We start from the raw sequence: 16,444 nt of genomic DNA on the forward strand, positions 1-16,444 counted from the left end.
CTTCTGATGCATTCATGTCATTATAACTCTCTCGATCATGTGGATCTTTTCGTTATTTCCATTTTGTAATGAAAAATTAAAAATTTATAAAAAATATCCAGATTCGAATTTTGTAGAAATTAGAATTTTTCTGTGCTCATCAACAGTTGAAGCCATAGAAATATTGAGACTCTTAGATGAAAAAAGAATTTTTGACCATTTTCTATTATTAATATTGATACCAACCATACGATGTTGTATATTTTTGAAATCAGAAAAAAATGAGCTATCAAAGTATGGCACAGAAATCTAGTGGTTCCCATTTGAAACAACATAACTTTAGTTCATAACTTGGTAATTAAAAACCCTGTTAAAAAGACGAGCACGCCATTGGATTCTGCGCGAAAAAGTTTTCGCTTATAACTCGAAAACAAAAGAAGGTGGCCAAAAATGAATACTAATCTTATTAGTTTATCAGAAAAAGAGAACGAGAATATGGGGTATCAAATTTTGTCTATCTCCTCTGGTTTAAAAGTTGTAGTGCTAAAACATCGAAATTTGCCCACCCTGTACACGAGAGCCAACAAGAAATAAAAGTATCTGCATAGCCTCAACGGGAATTTCGGTCGACTCGGACTAAACGAATACTTACCTAAAAGATTTTAAATTGAGAATGTGAGATGTTGGCACTACGTGAATACTCTGTACACTATTGCCTGAAAATCATAGTTATCTCATTGATAGATAATTTGTTGTTACTTTAATATATTTGAAATATATGAAACATTTACCAAAAGAGTTTCATTATTACACCAAGCATCATAAAAGTATATTTTTCCATCTAAAGGATAGTTTCTAAGATGATAAATTTATGACTTACAAAAGGTTTCTCGATTGGATTAGTATAGTTCGAGATATTGGGAAAAATACATTTCATCTGAAGCTATACCTCCAAAACCAAGTAAAAAAATATTTAAAAAAAAAGGAGAAAATTAATGATAATTAATCTCCGAGTGTTTTTTCTTGAAATAAGAGCGCAAAAAATTTATATCCACCGTTCGGAATTTGTGAAAATTAAAAGTGAGGTTAAGAACCTGTGAAAAATAATAAACAATAATATTTTACCGGTAATGGATCTAATGAAGCAGTCTATTTCATTTTGAAATATGTCATTTAGACAAATACATTTTCCGATGCAAAATTAGTCTTGAATATCATAAAATTAAAAGTGGACTTATTTTACCACATGTGATTGAATATGTCCAAAACATTACAAACTTTTACTCGTTCAAAAAATATCAATTCAAAAAATAAATTAGATTTTAATAACGTTGGTGGACTTGCGCATCATATCAAAGCTCTCAAAGAACTTATCATTTTCCCATTATTATATGGAAATCTATACTCTCATTTCAATATAAAAGCCCCTAGAGGTGTTCTATTCTATGGACCACCAGGTAAGTATAAATATATTCTGCAATGAGAATTTGAATTCCGTTGGTTTATTATTTTCAGGAACTGGAAAAACTCTATTAGCAGCTGCTTTAGCGAAAGAAATCAATAGGGAAAACCTCGGGAAAGTTAGCTTTTTCCATAGAAAAGGTGCAGATTGTCTTGACAAATGGTTAGGAGAGTCTGAAAAAAAATTAAAAGATTTATTTGATAAGGTACTGTTTTTTCTAATACTATTGATAGAGAACTCTATATTATAACACCATTCGGGACAAAATTCTTCATATTTTTAAACCTAAAAATAATCTACGCTGCAATTCTACACTATTCAATTATAAAACCATAATCAGAAACTTTCGAAGGTTTTCATTGATAATAAAAATATCTAAATAAAAAAACAAATTCAGAAGAAGTGTATACAGATGCATGTATTTCATTTCCACAGAACACTCAAGTACATAAATATAATTTTTTGATTGATATTTGGTTTAAGATTTAGAATATAATTTTTTCGTATTTACTCTAATGTCAACTAACTATAGTTTCATTCAGCGTAATAATTTTCCATTTTCCTTCAACCTCTCTCTTAATGCTTCAATCAAATGATCTAAAAAATAAATCATAATTCCAAATAATTATAATCTTAGTTTCTATTTAATAGTAGACCTCTGAGCATTTAGTAGTAGGTCTTAATTTGTGTTTCCATTTCAACTCACTAAATATTCCTCTTAGCGTGTATATAATAATATTCAGTTATATGAATGCATTGATAAGTCATATTATTCATTTACATACAAAATAATATACCTGCATAACACAAAACTCGCAATTTAATTTTTTTTTTCAACAACATTTGATTTACATCAAAATTTCAAGAACTAATAATGATGATAATTATTGAATTTTTGAATAGGCTGCTAAAGCTAGACCTTCTATTATATTTTTCGATGAAATAGATGGTTTGGCACCTATACGTTCCCAAAAAAACGACCATGTACACTGTAGTGTAGTCTCAACATTATTGGCTCTAATGGATGGTCTGGATAACATAAATGGAGTGGTTGTAATCGGTGCCACCAACAGGCTAGATGCCTTGGACCCTGCTTTGAGACGTCCTGGGCGTTTCGATAGAGAATTATATTTCGCAATGCCTTCTACTGAAGCACGAAAAGAAATCATTCAGGTAATCGAACATATTTTGTAAATTTTATGATACAAGATTTCATAAAGAACCCCGTAAAGTTCTAATGGAAAACGGCTCTTGATCAAATTCGCTGAAACTTTTTAAAATATAGTATTCGGTATGGTGATCAAAAGTCTTAATGGGTACAATCCTCCAACTTCTTGACAGCTTTTGTAATAAAGTAGGCTTATCCGTCTGTAATTTTTGATTTAAAGGACAATTACAAAACACCAACATTTGAAGCTGTGGCACTCAGAACAATGACTTAAGATTTTGACGATTTTCATAAAACTGTCGATATCTCGAAAACTAAGAGACTTTTACTGAAATCAAATATGGATCTGATCTTGATTTCTGATCAAGCATCGCCTAAGCTATCATCCTTGAAAATGTGTAATGGGGCGTTAATGGGTGTGGGTGCAACAGTGATGATGTGGTGATGATAGAATTCAGAATTTGATTGGGGAAAAGGGTGGACAGTGAAAGGAAAAGCTCAAAACAAAATGAAGGATTTTGCCTATTAAGAATTCCTTTATTCTCTTCAACATCCATGAAGAATGGATAATGAAGAAGGCGCAAATGAACTGGAAGAAGTATTTTAATTGGAGGGGAAAATATTTCAGTGTTTGTCAGTTTATCTCAAGTGTATTTTGTAATTTTCACTCAAATCGGCGATTACTGTTGATATTTTAGGTTATTATCTGATGAAAATTTGATTTTTTTCCACCCAGTCAAAAGCCGATCAGCTCCTGCTTAAAATCTTATTTTTGTACTATTCATGTCTAGGTCCATACAAAAACTTGGAAGCACCCACCCTCTGAAGAATTCATAAACCGTCTAGCCAATATAACGGCAGGATGTTGTGGAGCTGATCTTCAGGCACTTTGTGCGGAAGCAGTATTATGCTGTACAAAACGACTTTATCCTAATATTGAAAACACTGGAGGAACTTTCAAAGTTAGAATCGATCCAAAGAAAATGAAAGTGAGTGTGTTTTCTTATTGATTACAAACGCTACAAAATAATAGATATATACCATTATTGTCTATAATAAAACTATGATCAGATTATTGAACACGAAATGAATAATATTCATCAAAGTGAGTATTCGAAATACGCTTCGCTTACCTTAACGAAGTATTTCATTTTCGCGCCCTTATTGAGAAACGCGCTATCAAAGCGCCCATTTTAAGTGTGTGATTTCAAAATCTATTCTATCCGTCCGTGCACATGACAACTCTCGAATTTTAGAAATTTTCAAGGTAGATTCAGATTCTGAACACAGGGTGTTTCTTAATTTGTTAGTTACGAAGGAAAATGAGAGATTCCTTGGGTAATTTTAAGAAAAAAAAAGTCGTATAAAATTGCAAACGCTTTGTTTTTGAGATACAGGTCGCAAGGCCGTAGCCAGGGAGGTCCGATGAGGTCCGGACCCGGAAAATTTTTCAGAAATAAAATATTCCAATTTCACCGAAAATTCAATTTTTCCAAATTGAATATTCTATTTCATTGTATATTCATAGGCATTTCTCAATAATTCATACGATCATTTGGTGTACATTTCCTAAGCTATATTGAGTAGTTCTTCACGAATCGTAACAGATGACTGTAATCGAGTTTGAATTTTCTGTCTAAAAAAGCCTTAAGGTATCTGTTCCATTAACGATTCATATGAAATTTTAGCCGTAAATTGTCCAACTATTCGTTGACACAATGAAAAACGTTCTGCGCATAAAGATAGACAGAGAATTCTAGTTGATTCCAAATGAACTTCTTTCAATTGATACATCCTTCTTAATTGAATATTTTGAAACAAAAATAAATAATTTCGCCGTTTTCAAATTATGAATGAGAGTAAATGTACTAAAAACAAATAGTTCAGCCAAAAACGTCACAATTTCATGTAAATTATTAAGGGAACGGGTACGGTAAGGTCGTTCAGACGGAAAATTCAAAATCGAATAAATCTGTGACGATTCGTGAGAAATTGTTCATACAAAACTTTTGTATTTTTTTGCCGTAGAACACGAATATTCAAATCAAGGATTTCCATTTCACAACTTATCCCATAGAATCCCCTCCTCCCCTCCTCCCAAGGGGGAGAGGTTCTGGCATAAGTGGACTTCCTCCTCAAAACCATCAACCTCTCATTTGGAACATTTTTCCGTAAGATGTTTCCTTTTCAAGATTTTTGACTGATTGAACATAAATAAATTATCCGGTATATCGTTAAATTATTGGTTGCAAACTCACAATATTTTTTCTAGAGCTCCAGCCAACGGATGAACTCATGATGCAAACCACAAAATGATACACCTATGCCAAATTTAAGTTAAACATCTTGTGAAGGGAATGGTACTATGAGAAAAAAACTCGAAAAAAAAATCAAACATTAACTCCCTGTATCTCGAACCAATAATTTTAGGCTCCATTCAGGCTAATTTATTACCCTAGCTATTACGAAATTTTTTGGTCTTCAGGTTAACGATATATCATCGGTACTACTACTAGATTCATCCTATATCGGCAATAGGTAACTAATGCAAATCCAATATGTACACTGATCAACAATTGCTAGGGATCACTTATGAACTTCTCTTCATTTGTATTTTTTTCAAGTTATCTCGTGAATATCTGTACATTATATGTTCTCTAAGGAAAAAGTAAGATGTTTTGAGTTGATTATATCAAAGTCTTCCTCACTTCATCGGCTCTTGTTCACAAAATCGATTATTATCTGTAGGCTGTTACAGGTGGAGTGAAAAGCAATGTGGTATTTGTTATTAAATCTGTTTTTTTCTCTCGTTCAAACACATAAGGTGACAATAATTGAAGAAATGAGAACAATATCAGCTTATCAGTCATGCCGAGAAGACGTTTGGCTCCTGTGCAACTGGACCAAATCATACGGTGGATACAGGAAGGTTTGTCCCAGCGAGAAGTGTCCCGGCGGTTGAATGTTTCGCAAAGTGTCGTGAGTCGGGCTTGGAATAGGTTCATCCAAAACCACTCAGTAGCTTATGTTCATGGGGGAGGTCGGCAGCGCAGTACAACAGCTGCCCAAGATCGTCTTTTGATCCTCAATGCTAGGAGAAATCCCACTAAGACTGTAAAACGACGACTACATGTTCGTGGTTTGAGAGCACGTAGGAGGGTACAACTTCCCCGTTTGAATAGGGAACACCGGGTTCATCGACGGCAATGGGCTGAGGAGCACCGCAATTGGACACTTGAAGATTGGAGCCGATGTTTATTTACGGATGAGTCTAGATTTCGTTTGGTCAACTCCGATGGACGTATTCTTGCTTGGAGGGAAAGAGGTCGAAGGTATGCAGAACAGTTTATGGTACCCACAACAGCTTTTGGCGGAGGTTCTATATGTGTATGGGGAGGCATTTGTTTGAACCAACGCACAGAGTTGGTTGTTCTGCAGAACACCACCATGATCAGCCAGAGATATCACGATATGATTATTGAACCCATAATTGTTCCGTTTGCGGCTGCCGTGGGCGAGAATTTCATTTTAATTGACGATAATGCCCGTCCACACCGTAGTCGTCTGGTTAATGAAGCGCTAGAAACTCATGCTATTGATAGGATGGACTGGCCAGCTCGCTCTCCAGACATGAATTGCATCGAACATGTGTGGTCTGAGATGTCTAGACAATTGTCAACCTTAGAACAACCGATCAATAACCTGGAGGACCTTTCTAACGCTTTACGGGATATTTGGACGAATTTGCCCCAAAATTCTATAAATCGTTTGATCGAAAGTATGCCTCGTAGGGTAGAATGCTTGAGACGAGCTCGTGGGGGACCAACTAGGTACTAGCTTAACGGAAACTTCAGCCTTCTTGTGGTTTCATCATGAAATTTTTATGTTATTCAAACACAGAATTTTGAGTTTTCCTAATAAAGTCTTTTTTTCTCTCCAACTTTCCATTTTTTCATTCTTTTCTCAAGTGAACCATATTATCAACTGAAAATACTCTGATATCTGACTAAAATTATAATCTTGGAGCGAATATTTCAGAAATAAATTTAGAACAAGTAAGTGATCCCTATCAATTGTTGAGCAGTGTATATAGAAAATCCGATTACACCATAATTTTAAGTTCTACTCCGGCTAATTTATTGCCTTAGTACGAAATTTTTTGCTCTTCAGATTACCGAGATATCATGGGTAGTACAGGATTCGTCCTATACCGACAGATGGATGATAAAAACTCTTAAACTCCGCCTGAATCTTGATAATTCGTTATAATAGTCATTTGAGAAATTTGATATCATAGAGACACCTAATAAGAATTATTTAGTTATTACCTGAATTGCTTTATAAAATTTTCAAAACGTTTCAAACACTTTTCAGGTTGAAGAATGTGATTTCTTGAATGCAAAGCTGAATGTTATACCTTCATCTCAAAAAATAGGAACTAAAATGCGACAACTATGTCCGATTCTACGTCCATTGTTGGAGAGGCAAATAGACAATATAACTTCCCATATCGGGGCAATCTGGCCACACTTTCTCAACCCTAATTACAAGTGAGCACAAAAAACTAGATGCTTATTCATTTTTTTATATAAACATATTCATTCAAATAGATATGTGATGGGGAGTAACAGATATGCAGGAAGGATCATTTTAATTGGATCGAACAAACAAGGATTGTCTACTCATATTATACCTGGTATTTTGCAAATACTGGAGCATTTGCCATGTTATGTATTGGATATTTCTACATTCGGAGAGGTATTAGATATATCAATAATATTTACAATGTTTACATGCATATTATACAGGGTGTTTCCTAAACATGTGGCAAAAATTCAGGGGGTTGTTCCTTGGACTATTCTAAGAATATTTTGTCCTTGGATGATTTTTGAAAAACCTCTTTGTTTCGAAGATACAGGGCGAACAACATTTTTCATATTTTTAAAATTAATAATAGTTTAAATAAAAATGCGTACCGCACTGTGTTTACTAAGTAGGTACAATTCATTTTTAAATTTGTTTAACAACATTCCAATTACTAAAAACGGCCAGTTTTTTGACTAAAAATTGCTAATACATCACAAAACGAATTCAAATGAAAACCGTGTTTAATCTGTATTCCTTTACCATCTGCACTTATCAATTTTTAGTCAAAAAACTGGCCATTGGAATGTTGTTAAACAAATTTAAAAATAAATTGTACCTACTTAGTAAACACAGTGCGGTACGCATTTTTATTTAAACTATTATTAATTTTAAAAATATGAAAAATGTTGTTCGCCCTGTATCTTCGAAACAAAGAGGTTTTTCAAAAATCATCCAAGGACAAAACATGCTTAAAATAGTCCAAGGAACAACCCCCTGAATTTTTGCCGCATGTTTAGGAAACACCCTGTATATACATATATACAGGGTCTATCACTTTAATTGGGAAACGGGAATCGAGGGCTCTGACTTGACTTTGTTACCGAGTTACAGGAGGTTTTATGAATTTTACTCATCCCTTCCGGGGATCATAATAAGCGAACCAACCACCATTAATTTTCTTCATATTCGTCCCAAATGTTACTAGTTCAATGCTCGAATTAATTAATTATCCAATAACCATAAGAAAAATACAGGTCCTGGTTATGATTCCCCCCTAAGATTTCCAAAATATAATTTTTTGTAAAGAACGAAGAACTCAAATTTTTTCATAAAATGAAATAACAACCATTTTACTTTTCTTTGAAATCGACACGTCAGTGAATAATCGGACCCTTTAATGGTTTTTGAGTCTATTATCGCTTTCAAGGCGATTACTTTTATTGCACTACGAGCACGTCTATGTCCGAGGTTTATTATTTTCCTTTATCTATCCGCTTTATCGGCTTCCCCCCTGTTTTTGTCATCTGTGATTTTTGCATTCGTCATCGGTATATACACTTATACTTACCGGTTTTTTTTTCGGTTTTTTGTATCATTCTCGTCACAAAATTTTGATATCAAAGAAGTTATCGAAGAACTGAATTGAGTTATTAGCTGTATAATGTGTTTTATTCAAATTGCAATTTATTTGTAAAGAACAGTTTTGAATTTACTATAAAGGGTGTTCCTAAATTGAAGGTACAAACGGATATGATAGATTCCTTGTATCATTTGAAAAAAAAAGTCCTATAACATGGGACCACAAACGCGACACAGGTATTAAAGTTCTAATTTCTTTCCCATAGCATCTTTCTTTCACCAGATTTTCAACTTAAATTTGACACAGATATTCCAATTTAAAGTTTTCATCATATGTAATATGTTAATTTTGAATGCAAATCTGCAGGGTGATATTTTTTCGGGAAGAGTGCCCGCTTCTTTCACCCATAACTGTTTTTTTGGTGAATCACTAGTAGTTAAGAAAAATGTGAAAAGAAACTCTGGTCCAATAGAACACTTTTTGGTTTCTTGTAGTTTTGTCGTCGTATCTGCTACCGATTTCGAGAAAAAAAAATTCAAACAGCTCTCTAGTAATCCTTAGGAAAATATAAATTATTATAAAGATCCAGTTAGTAAGCTGATGATGTATAACCTAATTTTATGTTTTGGTATTTATTTTCCCAATCTGTAGCGAAGAATAAAGATTCGATAAATTGTATAAGCATCACAAAAAGTAGGACTACAACACCCAAAGCAAAGTGTTTGCGGACTCATGTTTATAGGACTTTTTATTTCAAAAATGATCCAAGGAATCTCCCATTTTCCTTCGTACCTTCAATTAAGGAACACCCTGTGTAAAGTAAAAACAATCGAATCGGTTATCAAATAAATTCTATTATTTCGACTAATTTGGCTCAAATATCGTCATGAAACGTCTGTTCCTCACATTACATATAAAAGTAAACGTTGTCTTAAAAAAATCATTTCGATCCCCTTCCCCAAGTAAAAAAAGATCTACGCCCTTAGCGAGTTATCAAAAATTACGAAACGATTGTATCTTTGAAACAACACCTGTATATTGGAATTTTGAAAATCCATTTGTATATTTGAATTTTCATTTTGAAAAAATATCAATCCGCCACTACCTATACTTAACTCAATACTGATCATATTTCACCATAAACTTCTAATGGGCAATTCTGAATTGGACACCCTGTACCTACATTTCATAATCAATTGTTAATCGTTTCTATTTATATCTGACAGGACCAATTTTTCAATGTGAGGAAAGATTTACCTTCACTTCTAGTATTATCAAGGGTGGATGAATGGTGGAATTATATTGAAGAATCAGATCAGATAAGCATAGCTGCTACTTTAGAAGATATACATGCAGGTGTTCCAATACTAACAATTGCATCTTGTCGTGGAGAACTTCCTTTGAAGGTATGCCAGAATCAAAAGTTTATTACTAATTATTTAGTAGGCACCTACATGAAAATCGACTAATAGATGCAATCATATTATCGAATCACAAGCTGAAAGAAAACAACTATAACATACAATGGAGGTTGAGTAAAAAAACAAATGAATTAAATCAATTGAACTGGTAGGTACCTAATAGCTGCTGATAATGACTTAATCTTTACATTCTGTACACCACTTATTAGGTACCTTTCAGTCAGGTACACTCCGGAGCTTGACGCACTGTAGCTTCACGCCTGCGCTATGACAGGAAAACGTCAAAACCAAACTGTCTAATTAAACATCAACAAAGCGGCAAATGGATCAATTTGGCATTCAACAGCTGTCAGTGCGTGAAACCCCTCGTATTCAGGTGGTCCATCAGAGGAAAAAAATAGAGTGGTGTGCTCTCTTGGTGTCGCAAGTGCTCCCTGGCCGGGACTAGAAAGCGCCTATTGAAAGTAAATCTGAACCATAAAATTATTCTAATTCAGTTTCACTGATATCGCAGTAGACTTGGTGCCGAAAAACAACACAAACATAATTTTGTTTAAATGGTTTGCCTTTTGCACTTAAAAATTTATATATAAGTATGAAGTAATGAATGTCTTATGTCATTAAAAATCACCTTTTTATTTTAGCTACACGACTTCTTCTACAATAACTGTAGTGTTACACTAACAATTGAAGATCCTACTGAAAAAGAGAGAGGAAAATTTTTTTCACCTATATTTTTCGATGAAAATCGGCTAAGTCTCTATAAGGTTTTAATGAACGCAAAAAACTTGCAATCCGTTAAAAACTACCTTCAAAGTATATGAAGTATGGTTGATTTTAATTTTAATACATTCATATCAAAACAATTTTTCAGATCAAACTGTTCCAAAACCAATTTGTAGAGAATTGAGAGCACTGAGAAATCCAACATTACGCAGTAATGATTGGTGTTATAGATTGAGAAGCGGTGGTAATATAAAATTTCGTGTTAAAAAATAATAACAAAGCAGAAATCATTTACAGGCAAATCCCGATATAAATCAATATCCCGCAGCAATGTTGGAAGACTGAATAAAATAAAGAGTAAGTTTCCATTGTTCCTTCATTCTTTGCCTCGTTTTTTTATTTCACTATTATTTGAGGTTTGAAAAATACTTACAGCGATAAGAAAATCGATAAAACCGTCCTTTAACTTTTAGTTTTTAGTAAGGAGCATTTGGTATTTGAATTGTGTTCATTGGCGGATCCAGAGGATCGCAGGATCACTCACCTCACTTGAGCAATAATGCAATGCATGTTGAAAAATCGAAAAAAATCCCTTTGCTATGCAAGCTAACAAAGCCTCAAGAATTGTCGGATATCTGAGAGACATAATCTGGAGGAACGACTATATGACCAATAAGAGTAAAGTCAGAATATATAAGACAGTGGTGAGGTCTGTACTAACATATGCTGGAGAAACAAGAGCAAAAATGGCGAAAACAAAAAGCATCATCCAAACAACTGAAATGAGAATCCGGAGATCCATTAAGGGGTGACACTAAGAGATCAGATTTAGCAACTCAAACCAAAAATCCCCACAGGGAGGAATGGGATATTGCTAAGAAAATTTTTACAAGACAACGGTTGTAATGGGCAATAAACACCTTCCAACCATATAAATCACCAGGAGTAGATGGAATATTCCCAGAACTCCTACAGAAAGGAATGGAGGAGATTATTCCCCATCTCCTGAAGATAACAAAAAGCAGTCTAGCTCTGCGTCAAATACCTAAGATCTGGAGAAGGCTAAAGTAACCTTCATACCAAAAATAGGGAAGAAATATGTGAGTGATCCCCGATCTTTCAGACCCATTTGCCTAACATCGTTTATGCTGAAAACGATGGAGAAAGTGGTGGGTAACTACATAAGAACGGAGAATCTGGGGAATAAACCACTTCATAAATGCCAGCATGTCTACAGAGCGGGCCGATCAAGAGAGACTGCTCTATTTCAGCTGACTGAATCCATCCACAGTACTCTGAATAACAAGGAGATCGCAATGTGTGCCTTCCAAGACATATCTGGGGCCTTTGACAACACAACAAATGTGTCGATCAGAGAAGCACTTGAAAGGCGAGAAGTGAACAAAACCATTATAAAATGGATGTATGAAATGCCGAAGACGAGAAAAGCTGAGACACAGGTGGGTAATCAAACCTTCTCTGTTAAAGCCACTCGCGGAACACCTCAAGGGGAAGTTATATCTCCCCTTCTATGTAGCCTAGTAGTGGATGAATTATTCCACAGACTTACAGAGCTTGGCTTCGACTGTATAGGCTATGCAGACGATATAGTTTTAAAAATCGAAGGAAAATTCGAAAGCACCTTGTGCGACTTAATGCAGGAGGGCCTTAGAATAATTGAACAATGGTGCTTGTCAGTGGGGCTAAACATTAACCCATCTAAGACCACAGTAATCCCATTCACTCGGAAAAGGAAACTTCCAGCTATGAAATCCCTCTCTCTAAACGGAGACATCATAGAGTGGAAATCAGAAGTCAAAAATCTGGGAATAACACTAGACGGCAAACTTCTGTGGAGGAAACACATTGAGGTTACGGCTAACAAAGCAACAAAGGCCTTGATGGCGTGCAGACGTTTGGCTGGTAAGACTTGGGGATGTAACCGAAAAATACTCCGATGGATGTGCGTCATGATTGTGAGGCCGATAATAACCTATGGGGCAAGAGTCTGGTATGCTAGAGCAAGTCAGAATAGCACGATGAAAGCCCTTGATACAATACAAATGTAAGCCTGTGTTTGTATCACTGGAGCTATGAGAACGTATTCAACTAGGGCATTGGAGATCATCACAGATCTCACACCTCTTCATCTACTGATAGATAGAGTGACCCATGAGGCTTCTCTAAGACTATCTAGGGAAGGTACAGGCAATGAGTGAATTAGGAATAAGAGAGCCTTGTCCTCCTTGACTAATTATATACCATCATCGAACCTTCCCGGTGACCGGAAGATAAAGAAAATTAGCATCGAAAAAACATTCATTACGATACTAAGTAGAAAAGAAGATTGGGAAAAGGAGCCCACAATCCCAGTTCTTAAAAAGAATAGGTATACAGATGGTTCCAAAATCACGACGGGGACTGGCGCTGGAGTATTCGGGGCTGGTACCAAATGCTCAATATCGCTAGGCCACTGTCTAAGTGTCTTTCAGGCAGAGATACTTGCAATAGAAAGATGTGTAGAAATTAACATAGCAAGAAACTATCAGAAATGTGACATAGCGATACGTTCCGATTAGTCAGGCTGCAATTAAAGTACTGAGCTCACTTATCATCGATTTTAAGATGGTATTGGAATGCTGAAGAAAACTTAATGAAATAGGTAAGAATAGCAGGGTCTTTTTAATCTGGGTTCCCGGCCATTCAAGAATTAGAGGGAATGAAGAGGCCAACACACTTTCCAGAAAAGGAGCACAAACTCCTTTCATCGACCCGGAACTTTTCTGTGGTGTAGGCAAATGTACCTAGAGTTTCAGGAAAAGGAGGTAACCGAAAGAGAAAAACACTATCGAAATCTTCCTGGTTTGGATCACTCCAAAAAGTTTCTTCGAAACAAAAACTATCTGGATATTAAAGAATATGCTACACCTCCTTACTGGATTCCTCACAGGGTATTGTCGCCTGGGGAAACACCTCATGAGAATATGTCTAACAGAAAATAACGAGTGCAGATTCTGTGGGGAGGAGAAAGAAACTCTGGATCATCTGGTGATGGAATGCTCATCGAGAGAGAAAGAGAGATAAATATACCATGAGCATCGACGAAAAACCCAAGGGAATTCACTATTGAAAATGAGTTTTAAACAATTACATTTATAGAAAAGAAACACTGAACATTCATTATTAATGTCAATATTTCTTCAGCTACTACATCTTGTAGGAAATTCAGTAGTTTTTCAAAATGTTAAAATTATTGTTATTGTTTCAGGAGAAAAACAAGAATTGGTTGAAAATATGAGTAGAAAATCGATGATACGAAGTGAAGATTTCAATATATTTCCACATTTGAATTCGAATATGGTGAACAATTGTATTCAATCATCTGTATGCTATAAAATAATAAAAACTGAACCGCAAGATGAACCATATAGGAATTTCAGTAGAGAAAATATTTTTAAGAACAGTACTGGTAATAATTATAGCCCAGACTCAACTAACAAATATCATTTATAATTATCATCTTAACTATGAGTATTGGCGGCAATATTCATAGAATATACGAATAAGCAAATATATATCGGGTGTTCAAAAATAAAAACTAGCACTCGGTAAGCTATAAACTTCCTAATGGCCAGTTGCACCATTTGCTTGAACACTGATTACTTTCTGATTTCTCTTAAGAAAACAGAAAGTAATCAATGTTTGAATTTGTAATCAATGTAGAATCTGATACCAGTGGAGAAATCCGCTGTTTATGGGTCAGAAATGAATCTTTAATTAAAAAAAGAAATAAATAAAAATGTTCAGCCAAATGGTGCAACTGGCCATAACTGTGACTTAGCTCACATCATACCTTCAAAATGTCAAATTCTAAACTCTAAATTTCTTCAAGTTAGTATAATTCCAAAAGGTTCAGATACTTTGCTCCTTCGGAACTTTGAATTATCCCCTCGAGGATAATTTTCTGAAAGAAATACCTACTGTTCCTTTGTGGTAAAAGCTAAACATGCATTAGGAAGCTCATTTTTTCTGAACACCCGATATATACTTCAAACATTAAACCTTTTTTTAGATGAAGACAAAAAGAAAATTTATAATTTGTGGGACCGAATATCGATCAATACATCGAAAAATATGAGACTGACCCATTTGGAAATTTTATATGATGCCATAATTCTATGTCTCAGTATGAATAGAAATAATTTTCAAAATGTAATAGAAGTGAGTGTCGAACAAATAATGTAATATAATATTATAAATCTAATATATATTTCAGAGTGTTCAAGAAACTTTGTGTCGGATAGAAAATGCACAACAAAATGTAATATAATATGTGTATACAAGATATATTAAAAGAAATATAATAATATAATATATAACGTATTTCACTTTACATTAGAAGAAATAATTCTTTCTTGAGCTCAATATATTTTTCGGCTATAGTGACTTTATTTAAAATTTTCTTGATCATTTTTTTAGACAACTAGGTAAATAGAATCTCTTTATTTTTGTTTATGGGAGCTGACTATTATACCTAAATTGCAGAGAAAGTGTAACAACAAAATGTCTCGAGATTTATGTTTCTACTTTATCGAAATTGATCTCAGTGTTCATTATAGCTACAGTGATAGTTATGAGTGTTTATCGTGAAGATAGGCGATCCAGAGATCTGATCACTGAATAGATTCAGTGCCAGTTTATCCACTAGGGGCAGAGGCGGATCCAGTTCCTGAGTTTCTGACAGTTTTGTGACGAGTTGATTCAGTTAATTAGTTTGAGCGCTCCACAAAGATAGACACTAGCAAAAAGAAAATACCCTATATTTTACAGTTTTTCTTTGATAAAGGCAAAAATACAAGCCAGGCGGCTGAAAATTTAAATAGTGTTTATGGACCTGATACTCTAATAGCCAATCACGTGCAATTTCGGTTTCGTCTATTCCGTTCCGGTAATTTCGATGTCAAAGATTCACCACTCACTGGAAGGCCAATTATCGAAAATATCGATAAAATCATGGACATTGTCTAGTCCTGTTTCGATTGCTCAAGAGCTTAAGAGTGCACAATAAACCTTTTGGAACACTATTTGCATGAGGTTGGTCTCAAGAATATGCTAGATATATGGATACCACACGACTTAACGCAAAAAACCATATAGACTGAATTTCTATCTGCGAATCACTGCTGAATCGCAACAAAATCGCCCCATTTTCGAAACGCTTGGTGACTGGTGATGAAAAGTGGATCATTTACAAGAACATCAAAAACGGTCGTGGTCAAAACGCGGTGAGCCATCAGAAACGGCCAGGAAGCTTTTGCTGTGTGTTTAGTGGGATTAGCTGGGAATTATATACGAAGAGTGATAGATATAAGGCACTTAACTCGGAACTGTAGTTATCGAACAAAACTGCGCATATTTTACCTAAATTGGATCTTTCTAACTATGGTAATTGAAGCCTTGTTCTTCATGCAAAAATAATGGATTTCTTTTTACTATACCTTATACTTTTTTCCGCCTGAGTTATGAATTAAATTTATATATACATATTTATGAAATATGTGAAATTTTTTGAACTTGTTTTTGTCCTACAAAAATTTTTCGATACTGAATATGCGATATGATTTACTAAAATCCATCTTTCTATAAAAAACACTTGACCCAATAGGTACCAACAGAAATTTCCGCTATTTTGCTAACCCAAATGAGCCGTGACTTTCTATGGCCCTCCCCTCAAACAACCT

General features: G+C 34.6%; 1 protein-coding gene across 2 annotated transcripts; it reads left to right on the plus strand.

The window, feature by feature from the left end:
- The first annotated feature begins 1,122 nt into the window (after window positions 1–1,122).
- On the plus strand, window positions 1,123–15,079 carry LOC123671411 (ATPase family AAA domain-containing protein 2-like). Of its 2 annotated transcripts, XM_045605254.1 has the most exons (13): window positions 1,123–1,436; window positions 1,495–1,646; window positions 2,345–2,614; window positions 3,401–3,598; window positions 6,984–7,159; window positions 7,220–7,367; window positions 9,783–9,962; window positions 10,622–10,793; window positions 10,852–10,947; window positions 11,001–11,060; window positions 13,972–14,172; window positions 14,776–14,924; window positions 14,980–15,079. In XM_045605254.1, the coding sequence occupies exons 1-13, from the start codon at window positions 1,238–1,240 to the stop codon at window positions 15,031–15,033; spliced, it is 2,055 nt and encodes a 684-aa protein (XP_045461210.1). In that variant the 5' UTR covers window positions 1,123–1,237; the 3' UTR covers window positions 15,034–15,079. The 2 variants fall into 2 exon arrangements, with proteins under 2 accessions (XP_045461210.1, XP_045461211.1); XM_045605255.1 differs by lacking the exon at window positions 9,783–9,962.
- The last annotated feature ends 1,365 nt before the right edge of the window (window positions 15,080–16,444 follow it).

This window comes from Harmonia axyridis, chromosome 1 (genome assembly GCF_914767665.1).
Source record: "Harmonia axyridis chromosome 1, icHarAxyr1.1, whole genome shotgun sequence".
In the NCBI taxonomy this organism is placed as follows: domain Eukaryota; kingdom Metazoa; phylum Arthropoda; class Insecta; order Coleoptera; family Coccinellidae; genus Harmonia; species Harmonia axyridis.